The sequence below is a fragment of the Canis lupus genome, chromosome 16 (genome assembly GCF_003254725.2).
Source record: "Canis lupus dingo isolate Sandy chromosome 16, ASM325472v2, whole genome shotgun sequence".
In the NCBI taxonomy this organism is placed as follows: Eukaryota; Metazoa; Chordata; class Mammalia; order Carnivora; family Canidae; genus Canis; species Canis lupus.
This window is the reverse complement of record NC_064258.1, coordinates 12231008-12250727: the sequence shown is the minus strand read 5'-3', so window position 1 is coordinate 12250727 and position 19720 is coordinate 12231008. Positions and strand designations below refer to the sequence as shown.

Genomic DNA, 19720 nt, shown 5'->3' with positions numbered 1-19720 from the left:
TTCCTAGGAAGGAACCTATGAGTCAGCATTAGAGGTCCTCAAGAATCTAGATTTGCATTGTACACTTGAAACTAATAGAATATTGTATGTTAATTATACTTGAATAAAAACATATTAAAGTGGTGTTTTTAAAAGATTTTTTAAAAAGATTTTTATTTATTTATTCATGAGAGACACACAGAGAGGCATAGACATAGGCAGAGGGAGAAGCAGATTCCCCATGGGAAGCCTGATGCAGAACTCGATCCTGGGACCCCAGGATCATGACCTGAGCCAAAGGCAGATGCTCAACCACTGAGCCACTTAGGCATCCCAATTAAAGCGTTTTTTAAAAGAATCTAGATATTCAAGTTCTGTTGAATGACCATCATGTTGGGTAGATCCTAGACTCTTGATGCCCTTCTGGTCACCTTAAAGTAGGATACTTTTAGCAGCAGAGGAATTATGAGGTTAGTGGAGACTGGTCCAAGTAGGCCATCTTTACCGTTTATAACCTGACCATTTATGAACTGACAGGCAATAAATAATGTCTATTTAGAGTGAGAGAGAACAAGAGAGGGAGGATTGATTCTTCACATGGCTGGACACAAATAAATAAAGAAAGATCTCTTAGGTGAAAATTATCTATCTCATTTTGTCCATGCCCCTACATTCAAGTTGGGCTGACCCTAACCAATATCAAATATATAAAAACCTTACAGAAATAGTTTAAAATCTGTTTCAATTGAACTACTTGAAAAAACCCTTTTAACTTAAAGCAAAAATGAAGAGATAGATCCTAACACTTTTTTTTTTGCCCCTTGGAGTAACCAATTTTCAGAGAGAACTGCAGCATAGTTTTGAGCCAATTTAGCTGCTCTAATAATTTAGACCATTTCAAAGGAATATTTTACTTAATTTCCTAATGAGAAATGATTTTCTGATTACAGAAAAACAAAAGCTGCGTTTAAAAGATTTCAACTTAAAATGTCAAGGTCATAACTCTAAGGGTTGTAAATAAAAGTGTTTTTGTGTATGGATGTTGTAGAACCATGGATTGACTACACTATTAAATCTTGCAAAACGTTTTAGTGACAGAGTTCTGGGTGGGAACTACTTAGACTCAGTGGATTTTAAAAAACTGTTTTTCTACTACAGTAAAAATATTTACTTTCAAATGTCTAATCATCGGTATATTTCAGAGGCTCGTAAAGATGTATGAATGATGACAACAGCAACAGTGTTTTCATTCCCTTTATTTATGTCTAAGAGCCTCTGAATCTGATAACACCGCTCTACAATAGGGGCCTTTCTTCTGATCAGAAAGAGAAACTCAATGTTGGATGTGGAAAGCCTGAGCTGGGAATGCAATGAGTTCACGTCTTGAGAACTGAGGGAGCTGCTTGTTGTGGGAACAAGCCCAGGAAGGGGAAGAGTGTGACCCATTGACGATCTCGTGGAGAAAACATCACTGAGGGTTCTCAGCAGATAAACCCAAGCTCATGTAAAAGAGGAGCTCAACCTGAACTGGTGTTGGCTCCTTCTGGCTGGGGCAACACAGTCCTTATTCAGACCTTGATACCTGTCACCTCCACTCAAAATTCATCACTCAGTAGCAAATTACTGTTCTTCATCTTGCCTAAGGTTCTTATAGCCTCTTAGAAGCACAGAAGGAAAATCTTCATATTTTTTATCTTGTTTTGTTTTGTGGTAAATGTATAAGAGCGTCCTGAATTCTTTGTGTGTTACAGAGAATCAAATTAGATAACTACAGTGATAGTGAAGAGTGATGTTTATTTGAGTAACACTCAATAGACAAAAATGGTCATTCCAAAGGTGATTATGTAATAAACACTAGATGAATAGTACTGTATTAATACTTTGCTGTATTACCTCTTTGTTTCCCCACAAGAACTCTATAAGGGGGATCCCTGGGTGGCGCAGCGGTTTAGCGCCTGCCTTTGGCCCAGGGTGTGATCTTGGAGACCCAGGATCGAATCCCACATCGGGCTCCTGGTGCATGGAGCCTGCTTCTCCCTCTGCCTATGTCTCCGCCTCTCTCTCTCTCTCTCTGTGACTATCATAAATAAATAAAAATTAAAAAAAAAAAGAACTCTATAAGGTGAGTATTATCTCCCCTATTTAACAGAGGAGAAAACAAGGTTAGAAATATCAAATATTGTTTAGGCTCGCATAGCTAATAAGTGGCAGACCTGAGAGTTGACAGCCCAGCCCACGCCCTTAACTGCTAAGATCTACTGTCTCCCACTGTTGTGCCTTCCCATGTCTCTTCCTTTGTGTAGAACATATACGTTCTATTCAGATATACCTCATGCTGGTGCTGTGATCAGTCTATCTTTACTAGATACAGGTGAAAAGTTTAGCATTTTTTTTCTACTGCTACTTTCTATTTGAGTAGGAAGAGAGTTGAATTTGACCCCTTTGAAAGTATTTCCTCTTCCCCATTTTTCCCCTTGTAATGTATGTATTCCCTGATGATACAAAAGCACCTGCATAAATAATCCAGGGTAAGATGGATTACGTACACGGATGGGAGGAGAAATAGAAACACATGAATCAAGATGTGTTAATGAAGATGTACATAGACTAGGGTGAAATATATTAAAATGTATTGAAAATATAGAGACAAAGGCAGAGAGGGATTGAAATAAAAGATAGCTATAGAAAGGGAAGCAGAAAATACCCATTAATTTTTTTAAATCTCATGCTATAGGTGAAGAATATTAAAGAACAAAACTATCATTTGTTCAAATAGGCAACTGATTTAAAAATCCAGTTTAATTTGAGATGTGTACAAATAGTATCTTTTACTTAGAAACAATGCATTTAGAATTTTCATTGATTACTTGCCAAATTTATTTTATCTACTGAATCTTTCTCCCCCCGTTGCTCAGGATTGCTCTGAAGTTACTAATCCACCAAGGATGTGAGCTTCATGACTATTGGGACACTGCCTGGCCTGGTGGCCACTCATACTCCTGATTCAGTGTAGTATCTTGCACTTTATAGATAATCAATACATTTCTTTTTGATGATCAAATGAAGTCCCTGCTTTTACCAAATCTAAAGACATCACCATAAGGACTCAAGAGTGATAGCCAAATGAAGGACAAGGTGAATAACAATATGATGCACAGGCTAATGGTAGGACAGGGAAGGATGTGTTTGATTGACTAGGTTCACAGTCTAGGTTATGGAAAGCCACATGACCTGAAATGCACTAGAGGACAACCTGCAGAATGAGGTAGGTGTATGACAGTCTCAGGGCATGTGTGACGCAGTGAGAACATGCCAGTCGCAAACCCCAGAAAGCCAGCACGGTACAAAGTGTATGGTTAGCTTTTTAAACAGCCTCTTAAATTTATTCTGAGGAATGAAATGTATAAGAATCTGGCTTGTTTTAATTTGTGGTTATAACATCTGGTAAGAGTACGAGTTTTAAATTATTTATCATTGCAAAATAGAACTGCACCTGCTACTCAAGCTCAATAACAACTAATTGAAAAAACAGGGTATTTTTATTTGGAAAGACTTAGGTACAAGAAGTGGAAATCAACTGACTTTCTCTTCTCTGTGTTGTCCCTTTCCTCACACTGTATGCAGGGATATAGCACACAATGGGCATAGTTCATCTTTAATAAGTATCAATGAATAGCAGGGTATAAATTATACTTGAGGATATAAATATGTAGTTTATTTTTTTAAGATTTTATTTATTTATTCACGAGGGACACACACACACACACAGAAAGACAGAGAGAGAGAGAGAAGCAGAGGGAGAAGCAGGCTCCACGCAGGGAGCCTGATATGGGGTTCGATCACGGGACTCCAGGATCACGCCCTGGGCTGAAGGCAGGTGCTAAACCACTGAGCCACCCAGGGATCCCAATATGTAGTTTCTTGATCCACACTTGGTTTTGTACAGGTTGAAAAGCATTAAGCATACTTTTCTCAAGTCTGTCTTTCTGTTGTTCTGTGCTTGATGCCCAAAATAGGGCTTGGAACAGAGTAGATGCCCAACAGAAATTGGCTGAAAGTGTGAATGAATGAATCTGCAGCTCTGAGCCTTGGCGCCACTCTATTTTTACTAATTTACTCCACCAGCATTCCTGATCTGGGTTGAGTCCTTTCTTTTTGTTCCCTAAATCCAAAGGAAAGTTAGGTCTTCTCCAGTCTGGCCCCAGGGAATTATGCGTAAGGCCATAGGGTCACATTTTCCAAAATGGAAAATGCTTTATTGTTTTGAATAAAGTAATATAGACCATTATATTTTTAAAAGTTAGACTATATCAAAAGTAAAATGAACTTAAAAATGACCATCAGTCCCCCAGAGAAAAGACCAACTCCTGCTACAGATGAGGAAGCCATGGTCTAAAGATAAAGGAAGAGGGATTTGCCCAGGGTCTTCCAAGTCCTTTATCTTCAGATCAAAACCACAAATTTGGATGTCCTTGATTTCTGGTTCTGACCATCTATTTCCTGTACACACCCTTAACTTTACCATCATAGTTGGCTGGACCATAAAACTTGCCCTTCACTTTCCATAAGTGATCAGATTTTACAAAATCCTAAAGAGGGAGGATGGACTTACTTAACACATCCTGGAATAAAAAAACTATATAGAAAGTTCATCTTAAAACAGGAAAAGATGATCGGTACAAAGGTAGAGAGGTACTTAAGTACTTCTTTCAAAAAAGGAAGAAAGGAAGAAAGGAAGAAAGAAAGAAAGAAAGAAAGAAAGAAAGAAAGAAAGAAAGAAAGAAAAGAAAGAAAAGAAAGAAAAGAAAAGAAAAGAAAAGAAAAGAAAAGAAAGAAAAGAAAAGAAAAGAAAAGGGACCAGATGGAACATAATATCCCAAAAGAATTAATACAGACAGAAATGTAAATTTAAAAGGTTAGGATAAATTTGTGTATATTTATTTTAGATGATTAAGGGTACCCAACTAAGTTTCACTTAGTACATTTCTTTAATGATTGACTTTAAAGGAAGACATGTCCTACTACACAAAATAGAAAACTGGAAGGAAGGAACCATATAGGTGTGTAGAAAATTCTTAGGCAAAATTCTGGTTCTAAAGAAACTGAGTTTATTCAGTGTAATTACAGTATGGCTCTAACCACAGCAATGTGGTAGTACCATTCCTTCACATCTACTCCCCATCTCCCTCCTTGCTAGAAGGCAAAGACACTGGAGATACTGATGGTGTCTGATGCCCAATTTTCTGTACTCATTCCTGAGTCCCTCTAGCTCCACGCTCTGGCCTGGTCTGTTTTTTTTTTGGATAAAGATATTTTATTGACTTTCAGTTGGATCTGAGGCCATATAACACATCACAGAGAAGAGTAAGAGGTTTGTCCCACTGGGCCTGGATATTGCTTATAAGGTGGTGATGTCCACTCAACATGGATGCTCTCCTCGGTTCTCCCCATCTCCCTGACACCTTTGTCTCCTCTGATGGTTTCTGTTGTCTTTATGACCTCTCACTCTCTCTACACTTGTTTTCTTGACACTATCATTACCATCCACCTTCAGCTTTTGTATAACCAGCCCCACACTGGATATGCCCTAACTTATCCTCTAATAATAATTTCTTTCCCTTTCTGAACAAAGACAGAGCATTTCTATCTCCAATTGCCTGGAGAGAATCTCCATTTGGATGTGGTTTCTCCCTGAATTAAATACTTCCCCCTGGCCATGTACACTCAAGAATGGAATGAGTTTCTCCATCTAGGACATGAAGTTTCCAGCTCCTCAGACTTACTTTCTTTGGAATTATCTTTGAGTTTCTCCCTTTCCTGAAAGGTTGGCTAATTTTCCCTCTAAAACTCTCATACTTGATCCTCATTTCCATATTTGCTGCCCTGATTCAGGCCCTCATTACCATATACTCACTCTTCCCACACTCTAGTGCACTGTAGATCACTTTCTTCAAGCATCTTATCACCTACGGCTCCCCTGATAAGTCTCTGTCTATTGCCCTGTGTGGGAAATAGGAACACCCAAGATGTGTGAGTCCAACTCATTCCTCATTGAGTGATAGGTTTTCTACACCAGGATTCTTGTTTCCACCTGTGATATTTGCTGGTGTCATTCCCTCCCTGAGATGGCTTTCCTTTTACTCTTCATCACTGTTACAACATCCTCCATGGCCTATCACTTTCAAGGAGCTTTTTCTGACTGGTTTCATCGCTGGAAGATGACTGCCTTTCCTTGGCATCGATGTTTAGTTCTGGCTGTCTATATGGCTCTGTTGTTGTTTCTTATTTGCTTAGTTAATGAAAATGGTTAAAAAACAAAAACAACGACTGCTAGCATTTATGGAAGCATATCTGCCATGTGCCAGGTACTGGCTAGGCCAGTTACAAAGTTCAACAATCTCCACAACCACCACACAGATTCTGTAGCTATTATGCCTGCTTTGCAAATAAGCAAACTGTGGCTTAGGGGGAAGTCACTTGCTCATGGCCACACAACTCATTGAGGCAGAGCAGAGACTTGAGCCCACAGAGCCCAGGTACCAGTCACGGTGTCACATGTATGTACATTGTCATCCCATGAATGGCGGCCTACTCTGACCAGGTTAATCAAAGGCGGTAATTTTACTTTCTTTTGTGTTCCTCATATACATATATCAAGCTTGTGTCCTCACCAACTTTGGTTATAGGTGTAAGTTTCCTGTTCTGTACTGCAGGATCGCTAAGGGATCACCTTACTGCCATCTTTTCATCTGTGCATTAACATTGGTGTGAGGCAAAATCAGTTTGATTGTAAGATCATCGTGCACTACTTTTCTTCCTGTGAATGCCTACTCTATCTGATTTGAGCCACATTACATGCCACTGTCCATTTTACAAGATGTATTTATGCCCCGTGCTTCATTCATATAATTGTTTTACTTCCCCAACCTGCCCTTGAACTCACCACGACAGATGCCTCACACAACAGAACAGCTTCCAACTAGACTCAGAATCTCTATTAACTATTAACCTTTAATATGTGGATTACTGAATTTGGCTACTTTTCTAATATGAATAAAGATTTGTCACAAGATCCATCTGGGACTTATTGCCTTTTTATTTTTAGACCAAAGACTCCCATTTCCTAGTTGGTTTCAATAGTCAGCGTTTGTCATTTTTCCTGTCATTTCAATATTATAACTGCTTTTTAAACTTTCATCCACACATTGCCTTTGTCATTTAAAAATTCTAGTATGAAAGGCTCCTGATTTAATGCAACTCTTTGATTCTTCCAGAATCTCTCTTTTCCTTGATGTTGGTTTTCTTTTATTTTTTTAATGCACAATTTAGAGTCATAACAGGAAAATTTTCCATAACTATTTTTGCAAAAACAGTTTAGTGTGCAATAGACTTGGCCCTTAGACTGATGATCTTTGAAGCCTGAAACCAGCATTGTTAATAACAGAACACAAACACCATTCAACTTAGATCCTTACCTTTCTGCTTCGAGACGCATTTCTTCCCGCTTTTGCCTCCTAAGTTCTCTGCGACGTTCAAAATCATCCATGGTGTGGCTTCAGGTCTAGAGAGACAGGAGAATCTGGACCTAGCAGGGAGGAGGTAGGTCAATATCATAGATGAATCTAAGTATTGTTTCCCATGAAACACTTTCACCTTTGGCTCCCCACCATCCCCACCATCCCCACCATTGTTTCACCCTCTCTTTTCTTCTTTGCTCTGAAGAAAAACACCTTAGAAGACTGGCAAGGTAGCCAGTGATCAGCTTCTGACTCCTGAGCTGAGTCCTTCGCGTGTTAAATTTAGTCTCATTCATGAAATTATTAGGGACAAATAAGTAAGATCCCAGGATTACAGTTCAAAATAAATAAATAAAAACCTCAGGAGACAGAAAGACTCTGAAGATCTAAAATACTGGTAAGATTGCTGAAGAGCTACTGAATGATTTTGTTCTTTATAACTTGCTTGAGCCACAGACAAAAGTTAAGAAAAAGTGAACAAAGAAAGAGGAAAAGAGAAAAAAAGTGTGAGAAAAAGAAGAGTGGCCAAAAAGGAAATATGTGGGTACTAAGAGAAAAGGAAAAGAGGGAAAATAGTAATAAAATAATAGAAGTATCCAGGCGTAATTTGTATATTCTGAAAGAATATTAACATCAGAATGATTTTTAAAAAAGACCACAGCAATACTACTATGAATAAATATAAGCTAGCAGCATTTTTAAAAGCAGTTGCATATGATCAAGCTGTTTTCAGAGCTCAAAAGTCCCGGCTCGTTTTGTGACCCAACCATTTTATCCTTTCCTACCTCCTCCGTGATGGTTTTAATCCCAGAAAGATCTTCCCTTTCCAGCTCTTCAGCTGAGGAGCTTGCTTCCCTTGCGCTTCTGTGCCATGAAGCCAAGTATTCCAGAATTCCCCTGCAGCCCCCAAACCCAAAATGACTACCAGAAAAGGGGAAGCGGGCTCTTTTTGTCCTTGCTTTGTTTACAGAGCTGTCAGTGGTTAGTTAAACTCGGCCTGGAATCTGGCATTTAAGGCCTGCTTGAAGATTGTTTCCTGTGTGGAGCGGGAGGCCTCCACTTCCTCTGGAATCCTAGACTCTCCGCTGCACTCAGATCACAAAAAATATTTTCCAGCCCTTTCTGTGCACATGAGACGAGCCATTTGCCCTGCATAGGAAAATAAGGAACTGTGCAAAACCTAAAGCCATCACCTAGTGACATCTTTGTTGCAAGGGGCAAAAAACAAAACTGAGATTTTGAAGCCAAGCTCAGAAAGCTTCTTATATAAATTGTCAGATTCTTTTATTCTCAAGCATTTTTCCCCTTAAAAAACTCACAAAAACAAAAATAAAATCTCTGCCAATAAAAACACAACTATACAATGTTTGCATTTTCCCCCCTCTCTTATCCCTTAGGGTATTATTTATACTGCTTATAAATCTTCTAGAAATTCAAATTTTGGTGTTTATTGGGAATTTTAAAATCTGAAGGTGTTTTTCTGTCTTACTCGTACCAAGAGTACTTTTTTAAAAAAATATTTATTTATTTATTTATGATAGACATAGAGAGAGAGAAAAAGAGAGAGGCAGAGACACAGGAGGAGGGAGAAGCAGGCTCCACGCAGGGAGCCCAACGGGGGACTCGATCCCAGGACTCCAGGATCGCGCCCCAGGCCAAAGGCAGGCACTAAACCGCTGAGCCACCCAGGGATCCCCCAAGAGTACTTTCTAAGTACTTTGCTGGTTGGGAAGAAAAGAATCCATTTTCCTTTACCATCTCATCAACCATAAATGTCTCTTTGTCCTCCAGTTTGATCTCCCCTTAGTTATGAGAATGGAAAAAAAAGTGATTTGAGCATCTCTTAAGAGGTTGTGGAGGCTGGGGTGTGTGTGGAGGTGTCTTTCACCCTGGGGTGGGCTCTTGTTCTGAGCACAGTGCAGGGTGAGACCGTCCCTGTGGACAGTGGGGCTGAACTTGGGGATTTGAATGCTAGGTGTGGTGAGAGACTAAACTCTTCTGGTCTCTTTCTTCAGTGCAGTCTTTTGTTGTAGATGAACCACTTTGCAAATAACTATAGCAACGGCAAACAGAAATGGGAGAGAGAGGTCCGTCTGTAAGTAAACAATCTCACTTTTCTGAATTTATCCAAGTAGCTTGAAAAGCATCCTCTAAAGCCTGTGCTCCTCCCTCACGCAAGCTAAGCAGTCGTGCATGCTGCTTTGTTAGTAGAGTTCCTTAGCCTGCACCTCTGGAGGAGGTGCTAATAAGCAGCGACGAACAGGCTGGAGATGCACAGGGTTGGCCAAGCCCAGCAGTGTCCTGGAGCACTCACTCAGTAAGCTGCCCATCCTCACTCATTGGCTCTCTCCCCACCCAAATTCTTTTTCTGCTATCCATTCTCTCCACCTACTCCTCACCTTTTATTACTTACTTGGGCACTATTTTTTTTTTCTTTCCCAACCACAGAAAAAGTCCATCTGTCTATGAATTACTCATTTGGAGGCTGCTGAGTATATACGTGGCGCACTAGAGGTAGGGGGTGGTGGTCAGTGTATGATGCATCTACACAACTTTTCTGGGTTGCAGTTTATGGACATGTAGTGAGTGTATCTGAGGGAGAGAACACACATTTATGTACTGTGTGGTATGACTCTGCTTTGGGTGTATGAGATGGCACAGGGAAGGGAAGGTGTAGATTTATGGAAGAGGTTCTCAGTTGGTCTCCCACCAGGATGGGGCTAGAGGTCTTCCTTAATCATCACACTCCCCTACCACAGAGCTCCTCTGAACTTCTCTGGCACTGTCCTATTAAGGGGAGTCATGTACGGGTAGAACTGTAAGTGGTCTTTTCCCTTTTTTGGGGGGCAGTGGCTTCCATGTCCCCAGCTCCTAATCTCTCCTTTCTTTCCCTAACTTCAGTCAGTGATGAATTCCTTCCAGCAACATTGATTGGGAAACAAACTTCTCAACCAATGAAGTGATGAAGTGTCAAAGCAAAGAGATTTGTATAAACCATGGAGCTCTAGAGGGACACAAATGGACAGGTTAGTCTGAAAGAGAATTGTAGTCTGAGGAAGGTATGTACCCATGGATGTGACAGATGGGTTCTTGAAAGTTTTATGAAAAAAAGTGTAAATTTTTATATTGTAGGAGAGGATTATTGTCATGCTAATAAAAGAACTCTGACATGACTTCTGTGTAAAGGGTAAAAAACTCCTTACAAAGGCAGATGAGTCATTACCTACTGATATATCTTTTCAATATGGGCCCCCAAAACACTAGATTTTCTTAAGACAGAGCACATGCTGCTGTAATTAAATAATAAGTCAGTGTTACAGATTCCAAATCAGTTGACACACAGTGTCTTCTTTTGGTAATGACACCACAAAACCGAGTCAAGGGCAGGAGAACTTTGTGAGCAGATAGGTTTCTAGTCCACCACTCAGTTATTAGGGGGAGAAGCCAGAGGAGCTAAGTCCTGTCTACATTCAAATCATCAAAAACTGAATAGCAAATTGGTTAGGGAAAGTCTTTGGGAACTTTGGGCCATGCTACTACTCATCTTGGAATACACCAAGAATAAAATCTACTGTGTTAGGGACACTGGATAAGTTAATGCAGCTTCTGAAAGTCACTAACGTTTGTTGAATATGTACAATGTGTTGGGTTATTTTTTCTTAATGTTTTTTAAAAAATTAATTGGGTGTTATTTCTTAGTTTCAACTTTAAAGACAAGATGAATAGACTTCACCCCTGCCCACAGTTTCTTCTGTGTTTGCACTGAATTGTATAATCCCTTCCCCCTAAAAAAATATATTGAAGATCTAACCCCTCAGAATGTGATCTTATTTGGAAATAGTGCCTTTGTATATGTAAGTCAAGTTATAATGAGGCTATTAGAATGGGCCCTAATCTGAAATTGCTGGTGCTCTCATGAAAAGGAGGAAATTTGGACACAGAAGCAGACATACATAAAGAGAAGATCATGTGAAGACATAAGGAGAATGCCTGAGGTGGGGGGTTAAGGGATGCCTGAATGACCAGAGCTAGGAGAGAGAGAGATGGACTAGATCCTTCCTTCGGGTCTTCAGAAGGAGCCCTGCTGACACCTTGATTTTGGACATCTAGCTTCTAGAACTGTGAGAAAATGCTTCTGTTGTTCTAAACCCCAAAGTTTGCAGTACTTTGTCATGGCAGCCCTGGAAAACTAATATAGCCTAATTAACATCTTGTAGCAGTGCGGTACATTTGTTGCAATGATGAACCAATACAAATCATCAAATCATCACAAACTGAATAGCAAATGAAAACCAATTCTGATGAACCAATACTGATGCATTATTGTTAACTAAAGTCCATAAATTACATTAGGTTTCACACTTGATGTTGTATATTCTATGAGTTTGGCCAAGTGCATAATATCATGTATCAGCCATTGTAGTATTAGAATAGTTTCCCTGCCTTAAACAGCCCCTGTTCTCCATCTAATCATCCTTCCCTCTCTCCTCTGCCTCAACTGTTGGCAACCATTGATCCTTTTACTGTTTCTATAATAACTTTGCCTTTTCCAGAATGTCATATAGTTGAAATCATACAGCAGATAGCCTTTTCAGACTCGCTTCTTGCCCTTAGCAATATGCATTTAAGTTTCCTTCATGTCTTTCTGTGGCTTGATAGCTTTATTGGGCCATTTAAAACTATGCTGAATTATTTTATCTACATAATAAACCTGCAAAGTAGCTATTAAAATCCCCATTTTACTAGAATTTCAAAGTTTATGCTCTTAATCATTATGATATTCTTGAACTAATCCACTATTGCCCTGTACGAATTATTTTCCCTTTCAGGAAACATGTGAGAATGCCCCCAGGAAAGTTCTGAGAAGACCATTGTCAATGATCTCTGGTCTAATTCATTGGATCATATAAACTTAGGTAAGAAGTGATCTTAAAAATTACCCATGCCTCTTCAATTGTATATCCATTTGGTTTAAATAATAGAATTATCATGTCTCAGAGATCTCAATTAAATTAAACTTTGCAAATATTAATTAAGCCTCTATTATTTTATTGTTACTTCTTTGTAAGATTCATAAACCAGGATGCTCAGATTCTGGCCAGCATCACTGAATACTTTTCTTTGTGATGTTGGAGTTTCTTCTCTTGCATTGCATCTTCCTTATTATACACCTTCTTTTCTGACCACTATACCCTCGTCCCCGACATAACTGGTTCTCTTTTAGTGCAAGAAACCCTAGTCTTTCAACACTCATAACCATTTTTAAATCCTTTCTGACTAGTCACCATTATTTACTCATTGTAAATTTCATGGTTCAACTCATTCAGTGAAGTCCCACCAAAAAACATTTATACCATCAACACACAATAAACATTTACTGAGCATTTACTATGGTGCCAAGTTCTGTTCCACACACTGGGGATATGATATGACAGTAAACAAGATTATAATGGTCCCTGTCCTCCTGGAGTTTGTATTTCAGACTTTCTTGCTTCTTCAAACTTCTACAAGGTCTATCATACTCCTCTTCAATTTCAAATCACAACTATCATCTGGTTTCTGGATTTTGTTCTCAAGATTCAGGGCTTTGTGGGAGAAAGTCAGGAACCATGTTTTGTCTATCCCAAAGGTTTGTGTTAATTTCAGCTGGGTGATTACTGTGGTTCAGTGATGCTTCCCTTCATCCTACATGTACTGGGTGATTCCTTGGTGTCACATATTCCAACAGATTCCTCACCTCAGCAGATTCCTCAATCTTCACTCACCTCAGTCCTTCAAATGTCTTTCGCCAAAAACCCTTGGTAAACAGTGACCTGACCTCACACTTGGGAATCTGTGAAATGAGGTGGTTGGACTAGCTAATGTTCAGGGTTTTATCCTGCTCTATATGATACTATGATTTCCTACCTGCTTTCTCATCCAGCAAAGATGGATGCATCAAACATGGTATATTCATGTTTCCTCCTTTCCAGGTCTAAATGCTATCTAAGTACATTCTCTTCTAATTCTCTAATTTAGAAAGCATTAGCCTTCCTTTCAAGCACATCATCCCATGGCATCCCAGATAAAAATATTTTATTGCTTCTCAACCTCATCATTCAATTTTCTCTCTCTGAACTTTTATTTGTTTTTTAAATATTTTATTTATCCATTCATGAGAGACACACAGAGAGAGAGACAGAGACATAGGCAGAGGGAGAAGTAAGCTCCCTGTGGGGTGCCCAATATGGGACTCGATCCCAGGACCCTGGGACCACAACCCGAGCCAAAGGCAGACGCTCAAGCACCGAGCCACCCAAGCGCCCCTCTCTCTGCATTTTTAATTCGTACATTGCATTCATCTGGAACCGGCTCCCTATCCTTTTCAATGTCCATTTCTCTATTCAGTCCTGAATTCCTGGCTCAAATTTTCCCTTTTCCTGGGGACTCTAGCTTACAAGTAATTATCTCTTTCCTCAAATATGTATCATTCATTTTGGTAACTAATATATGTACTGCTTTGCCACAGCTCAATTGTTCGAACTAGTATTTACTTATTTTATTCATATGATATTTTCTATATATTTTCATTTTTAAGGCCATTTATGAAAAGATAACCACTGCTTTAAAAAAATCTCTTTACCATTGGGATGTAGTAGGCACTCAGGAATCATAGCTGATTTGAACTGCTAGATTTTTATTCTAGATTTTTACCATTCGGAGTATGGAAAATATAACTCAAGCTGATTCATCTCTGTATTTTATTGACTGATCAGTGTTTACAAAGTGAATTAAAGACATTGGTAATAGACTATATATGAATCTCAAAAGTTATATAAACCCACATTTGCAGTAGTTACACAGTAAATCTGGCAGTGTTTTCTTTCTGACTGTAGAAAATGAACTTTTGTCCTTTTTAAAAAAATTCAATTTATCAACCTGCTTTGCTCTTTTCTGAACAGAATGGTTCATTTGGGACTCAAAAACCAAATAAACACATGGATTGTAACATACAGTTTGGACTTAACTTTAGCTCAACCTTCACCATCTTGTTCCAAAAGTCTGTGCTACTTAAGAGAGAAAAATACATGCAATCACCAAGGCACATTTGTCAAGACCAGCAACACAGAAATAAGAATGAATGGGATCAATCGGAGTAGCTGTGCCTTCTCAAGTTGTTTCTTTTCTCCAGTCAGCAGAACCCAGAACACAAAACCATGCTAAGAACAGGCTAACAGGTTGTGGCTTGTTTTTTTCTCTCCATTCCTGCTCAGTCTTTTATCATTACTTTTTCTCTATTTGTATTTCTCCATTTGCAAAACACTGACAGACTTAATGTGACTATGATCTTTGCAGCCTCTCTTCACCTTAGCAATAGTGGGTGGTTTGGGCATTTTAGATTTCTGAAGTGATGGTGTTTATATACACTGACTCCAACACTTGGGAAGACGACACATTTAGGGACTTCAGGTTGCATCTTAGTGTGATCACAAATGCTACTGCTTTATTTTGAACACTTCATATTGCTCAAATTCTATGGCAATCATTGTTTAACCCTCAGGTAAGAGAAGTAGGTTTACCTCTGTTTAAAGAAAGAAGACTGAGATGTATAGATCTTTGGCACCAGCTCCTGAACCACAGCAAATCAGTGGAAAACCACCACTGGTATTTAGAATAAACTCTACACCATTCTGAGAAGAGCAAGGAGAAATGAAAATTTGGACCAATTACTTCTGTGCCCTCTTCCCTCAGAGTTTACAGTACTTTATCTCAGCAAACTCAAGGAAACTACCCTGAAAGACACAGGTTAATACCAAATCAGAACAGGCATGTGGCCACTTCTTCTTTTGGCCCCTAGAGAAAAGTAAAAGGCATAGGCATGAATGCTAAGGCAAAGATGGAAAGTCTCTGCCAGCCTGTGTCTGTGTGAGAACAAAAAGGTGCATGGCTTTGCCAGAAGAAACATATAAATGTGTTTTCTCTAAATGTATGCCTGATAACAGAGGCTAATTCTGATATATAAGGGTGGGGGTCCTTCCCCCAACAGAACTGCCCAACAATAGGTAGGGCTGCTGAGAAAGTGTGAACCCCTATTATTGAAAAGAGTCAGGTAGAGGAGAATTTTCCATTTATTTAAGGCTGTAGTGAAAGATAGTTTTTAAGATTCTATGGCTGTACTGTCCAATATGGTAGCCACTAATCACTTGGGGCAATTTAAGTGAAACATAATTAAAATTAAATAAAATGAAGAATTTTGTTTCTCAGCTTTACTAGCTCCATCAAGTGCTCTGTGGCTACCATATAAGGCAATGCATACAGCATCTTCAGCACCACAGAAAATTCTATTGGAGGGCCCTGCTGGAAGGCCTTCCAACCCCCCACATGAAATGACTGTACTGTGTGAAGTCATGTTATGCAGTTCAGAGGTAAGATGGTGTAAAAGACATGGCAGCTTCTGGAAGCCTACCTGTGCTCTTTTAATTCCCTGATGAGTAACATCTCTGTTCTCGTGTGGAGGGTCATTAGATCAGACAATCTCACTATGAGCACTTGCTACTGAATGAGTAAAATGTTCAGCACAGGCAGGAACGGAGACATTGTCTGAACAGAGGTCACACTTCAAATTGTATAACAGGGACCATGAGCATTTTATCTGGAACGCAAGACCAGAACTCATAGGTCTTTACCAATGATAAACATGGTATGAAGATCATCATATTTTACACAATAGTAGTTTTACTTGCATGACCCTTTGGCCTTTCTGGTCTCCTAAGCTATAAAAATATCCACAACCCAGGAGTATGCTCTTTGTGTTTGGTTTTCCAACTAACATTTCCCATTTAGTGATCAAAACTAGATCCAGGGGCACCTGGGTGGCTCAGCTGGTTAACTGACTCTTGATTTTGGTTCAGGTGATGATCTCAGGGTCATGAGATCAAGTCCCATGTTGGGCTCCACGCTGGGCATGGATCCTGCTTAAGATCTCAATCTCTCTCTCTCTCTCTTTCTCCCTTACTTCCCCTAACCCGTCTCTCTCTAAAAACCACCACCACCACCTATATCCAGAGCCTTAGCCAGCTATCTTGTTGATACAGGGTGTAGCAAGGTGAGAGAGTTTAGATGGTAAAATATAAATCCAATTACATTGCTGGAGATAATTAAAAATTACGTGCTAGAGGTGCTTTGCTAGTGGTAACAATTTTATACACGAAGGACTTGCTTTATTAATTGGGGACTAATCATTCCCTAGTGAATTTTTCAACTTCTATTCATCATGATCCTCAAGTGCATCTATTGTGTTCTAGAATTATGAAGCAAGTTAGAGACTATCTTCTAGCAGTTTATAATCTTAAATGAAAAGCAACCAAACCAAGGGACATTATCCATGATATCCCTTGGACATAATAAATATACAATTTAAACATATAAAGCTACATAGAAGTTAAATAATAAATTGAGAAGTGCCTAGACTGCTTCCTCTTTCCTTTTGCATGAATCACGTAGATGGTAGTTCCCCTCATTTGCTAGTTTGGAGAGTTCTGGACTTTTCTTCATGTAAGAAACGGCTCACAGTACAGGCTTAAGGCTAGCATAAGACTACAGGGTCCCTGAACCACTCACTCACTGACATGGGTTTGTACGGATACTCATATTATATTTCTATTGGAGTGCTTAGTCTATAGCTTGTATTTAAATTAGCAAGTATACACCTGTCTCTCCTAGAAGATGGTAAGTTCCTTGAGGTTATTACTCATTTTTGTGATCCTTCGACGTTGTACTTGAGGGGTCTGTCAAATAGTCCCTTAACTGACTATTTTTTTCTTATAGTCAGCAAAGTTGAATACTTGTTGAACTGAAATGGATTCCAGGGCATTTCTTTCATTGCACTTAATTGGTAAACAGAGGAACTTGGCTGAGACATTTTCAAAAGGCCATGCCTCTAGGAGAGTTTTTAGTACTACCTTGGGGGTGGTGGTGGTTCACTATGGAGCTCTATTTTATAATGCGATTTGTAGCTGTAGCTGTTTTCCTCTAGTGGGAAAGAACCCTGTCTTAGAAAGACATTCTGGTTTCAGGAAGAGGAGTACTAGGCCTTTGTAACTCAGGGGATAGGCTAGTTCTGGGGTGTTCAAAGAAAAAGAAGGACAAAGAAGACATATGATGAATAAGAAAAGAAGAGAATCAGGGTTGGGCTGAAACTTTCCAAATTGCCAAGGCCTTTGGAGATTCCTTGCCACTCCTCCATCATAATTAGAAAACACTGACATTCAGAGCTGATTTAAATGCTTCCATCAGTCTAAAAAAAAAAAAAAAAGTGTTGCCTGATTTTGCTCTCTAACCATGCTCAGTAATTAGAAACATAAGGCACTGTTCTGGATGTTGGCTTGGGAACCCACCCCTCCCAAGCCTGGTGTCATTACCCATTGGCTATAGGACTTTTATCTTTTCTCACCATCTCTCTCAGGAGCCCTAGTGCGGGTCACAGGAAGAGTGTGAGGTTGCCACGGGCATTCCTGGAAAAACCTGGAGACCTCTGGCGCCACCTCAAACTCTGAAACACACGGAAGAGACTCATTTTGCCTACCCACTTCCCTGCTGGAGCTCTATAAATCTGTACTGCCTTTGGAAGGCAGTAGTTCATATGTGGTAAGATAGGTATCCAAACCAGAAGAGTCAAAGGGAGGACCTTGGTGACGAGCAGCTTGAAAGGACATCCTGGTTGGCTTCGGAGAACAAGAAAGCTTTCCTGACAGCTGATTCAGGCGTTCTTCACCCTCTTGCTGGAAAACCTGTACTTTGCAAAAAAGCAGGAGTAGAACCCAATCTGAGAAGCAGCAGCAGTCGGTTTTTAATCCTGACACAATCCACAAGAAAGAAAAATACTTGTAATCAGGGACTTGAACTCAACAGGCACCTAGCCTGTCCAATCAAAACATGTGGCAACCACCTGGTAAGTAAGCATCTTGCAAAAAATGATACCTTCTTGTTTTGCTACCTTCTTTGAAGTCTCTTTGGAGCACGTGTGCATTTCCCAGGTTTTCACACTCAAACAACGCTGTCCACACTAGGTATAAAGATGACTAAGCAGTTTTGTATTAAGTGACCAAAGCAAATCCTGCCAATTTTAGAATAATTAAGTTTCTGCCGTCTAATATAAACAGTTCCAAGAACTACATGCAGCCTACCAAAAGTATATATTACAAGTAGTCAGCACCGTGGCCAGCTGGCAGACGGCTCAACCCAGTAAAGTAGAATTGTTCAGAATTCAGAGTATTATTTTTCTTTTCTCCCATTATTTTTTCTGCATCCGACTTTGTTTCTTTGGGAATGTTTTCAAGTATACAAAGCAAAAAACTGTTGTGGAATTGCACCTTCTATAAACGAATGAGCATTTCTCTTGAGATCCTCTGGAACACACAAATCATTCCCATGTCAGTCCCGTCAACACAGACAGCCAAAGCAAAATGGAGCCAGTGAATCTACTTTGTTCCTACTCAAGTTAGAGTATTCCTATTTTGCTTGACCATAAGAAAGGTCTACAGTGACCACCAGACAAGCGAATATGCATATTAAACCTCCACGTCCACTGGGCACCAAAAGTATCTTCTTTCTGACCACAGATCTTTAACTGCCTTTACCAAGTGGCTTGGTGGGCCAGAATTTTCTGAAGTCAGAGACTCAAGACCACCAGGAATGAGTTAACTATTTAAGAGGAAAAAAAAATCTTAAACTATTGCCATGTGCTATGACATTAATCCTGGCCAGCTCTAATGGCAGATGTGGCTCAACAACATCAACTCAAGAAAATAGAGATGGTGGGCAGCCCTGGTGGCACAGCGGTTTAGCACTGCCTGCAGCTTGGGTGTGATACTAGAGACCTGGGATCGAGTCCCAGGTCGGGCTCCCTGCATGGAACCTGCTTCTCCCTCTGCCTGTGTCTCTCCCTCTCTATCGCTCATAAATAAATAAATTTAAAAAAAAAGAAAATAGAGATGGTTAGACTAACCCATTCCACCATGACCTTCAAATGAGTGTGGCCGTGTCATCACACAAAAGGTCTCTGCATTTTCAACTGCATTATAAGCCCTATTGTCTTCTTCACTGTGATTAAATTCATACATAAGCAAAAGTGGTTAAGGCTCTACAGCCATTATCACAATGAAAATGTCAGGAGGACTATTCAACAAATATTGTGAAGAAATATTCATGTACTAGCCACCTTGCTTAGTGTGGCATATAGCTGT

General features: G+C 39.6%; 1 protein-coding gene across 12 annotated transcripts in view; it reads right to left on the bottom strand.

Moving 5' to 3' along the window:
• CALD1 (caldesmon 1) overlaps positions 1–19720 on the bottom strand; it is a 188414-nt gene that overhangs the window by 94514 nt on the left and 74180 nt on the right. For 11 of the 12 annotated variants that reach the window (XM_049094656.1, XM_049094653.1, XM_049094652.1 and 8 more), the window contains one exon: positions 7455–7564. In XM_049094656.1, the coding sequence (XP_048950613.1) occupies positions 7455–7525 (71 nt within the window). In that variant the 5' untranslated portion in view covers positions 7526–7564. Of the gene's footprint in view, positions 1–7454; positions 7565–8281; positions 8559–19720 lie in introns of those variants that run through there. The other variant, XM_049094654.1, reaches the window with a different exon arrangement.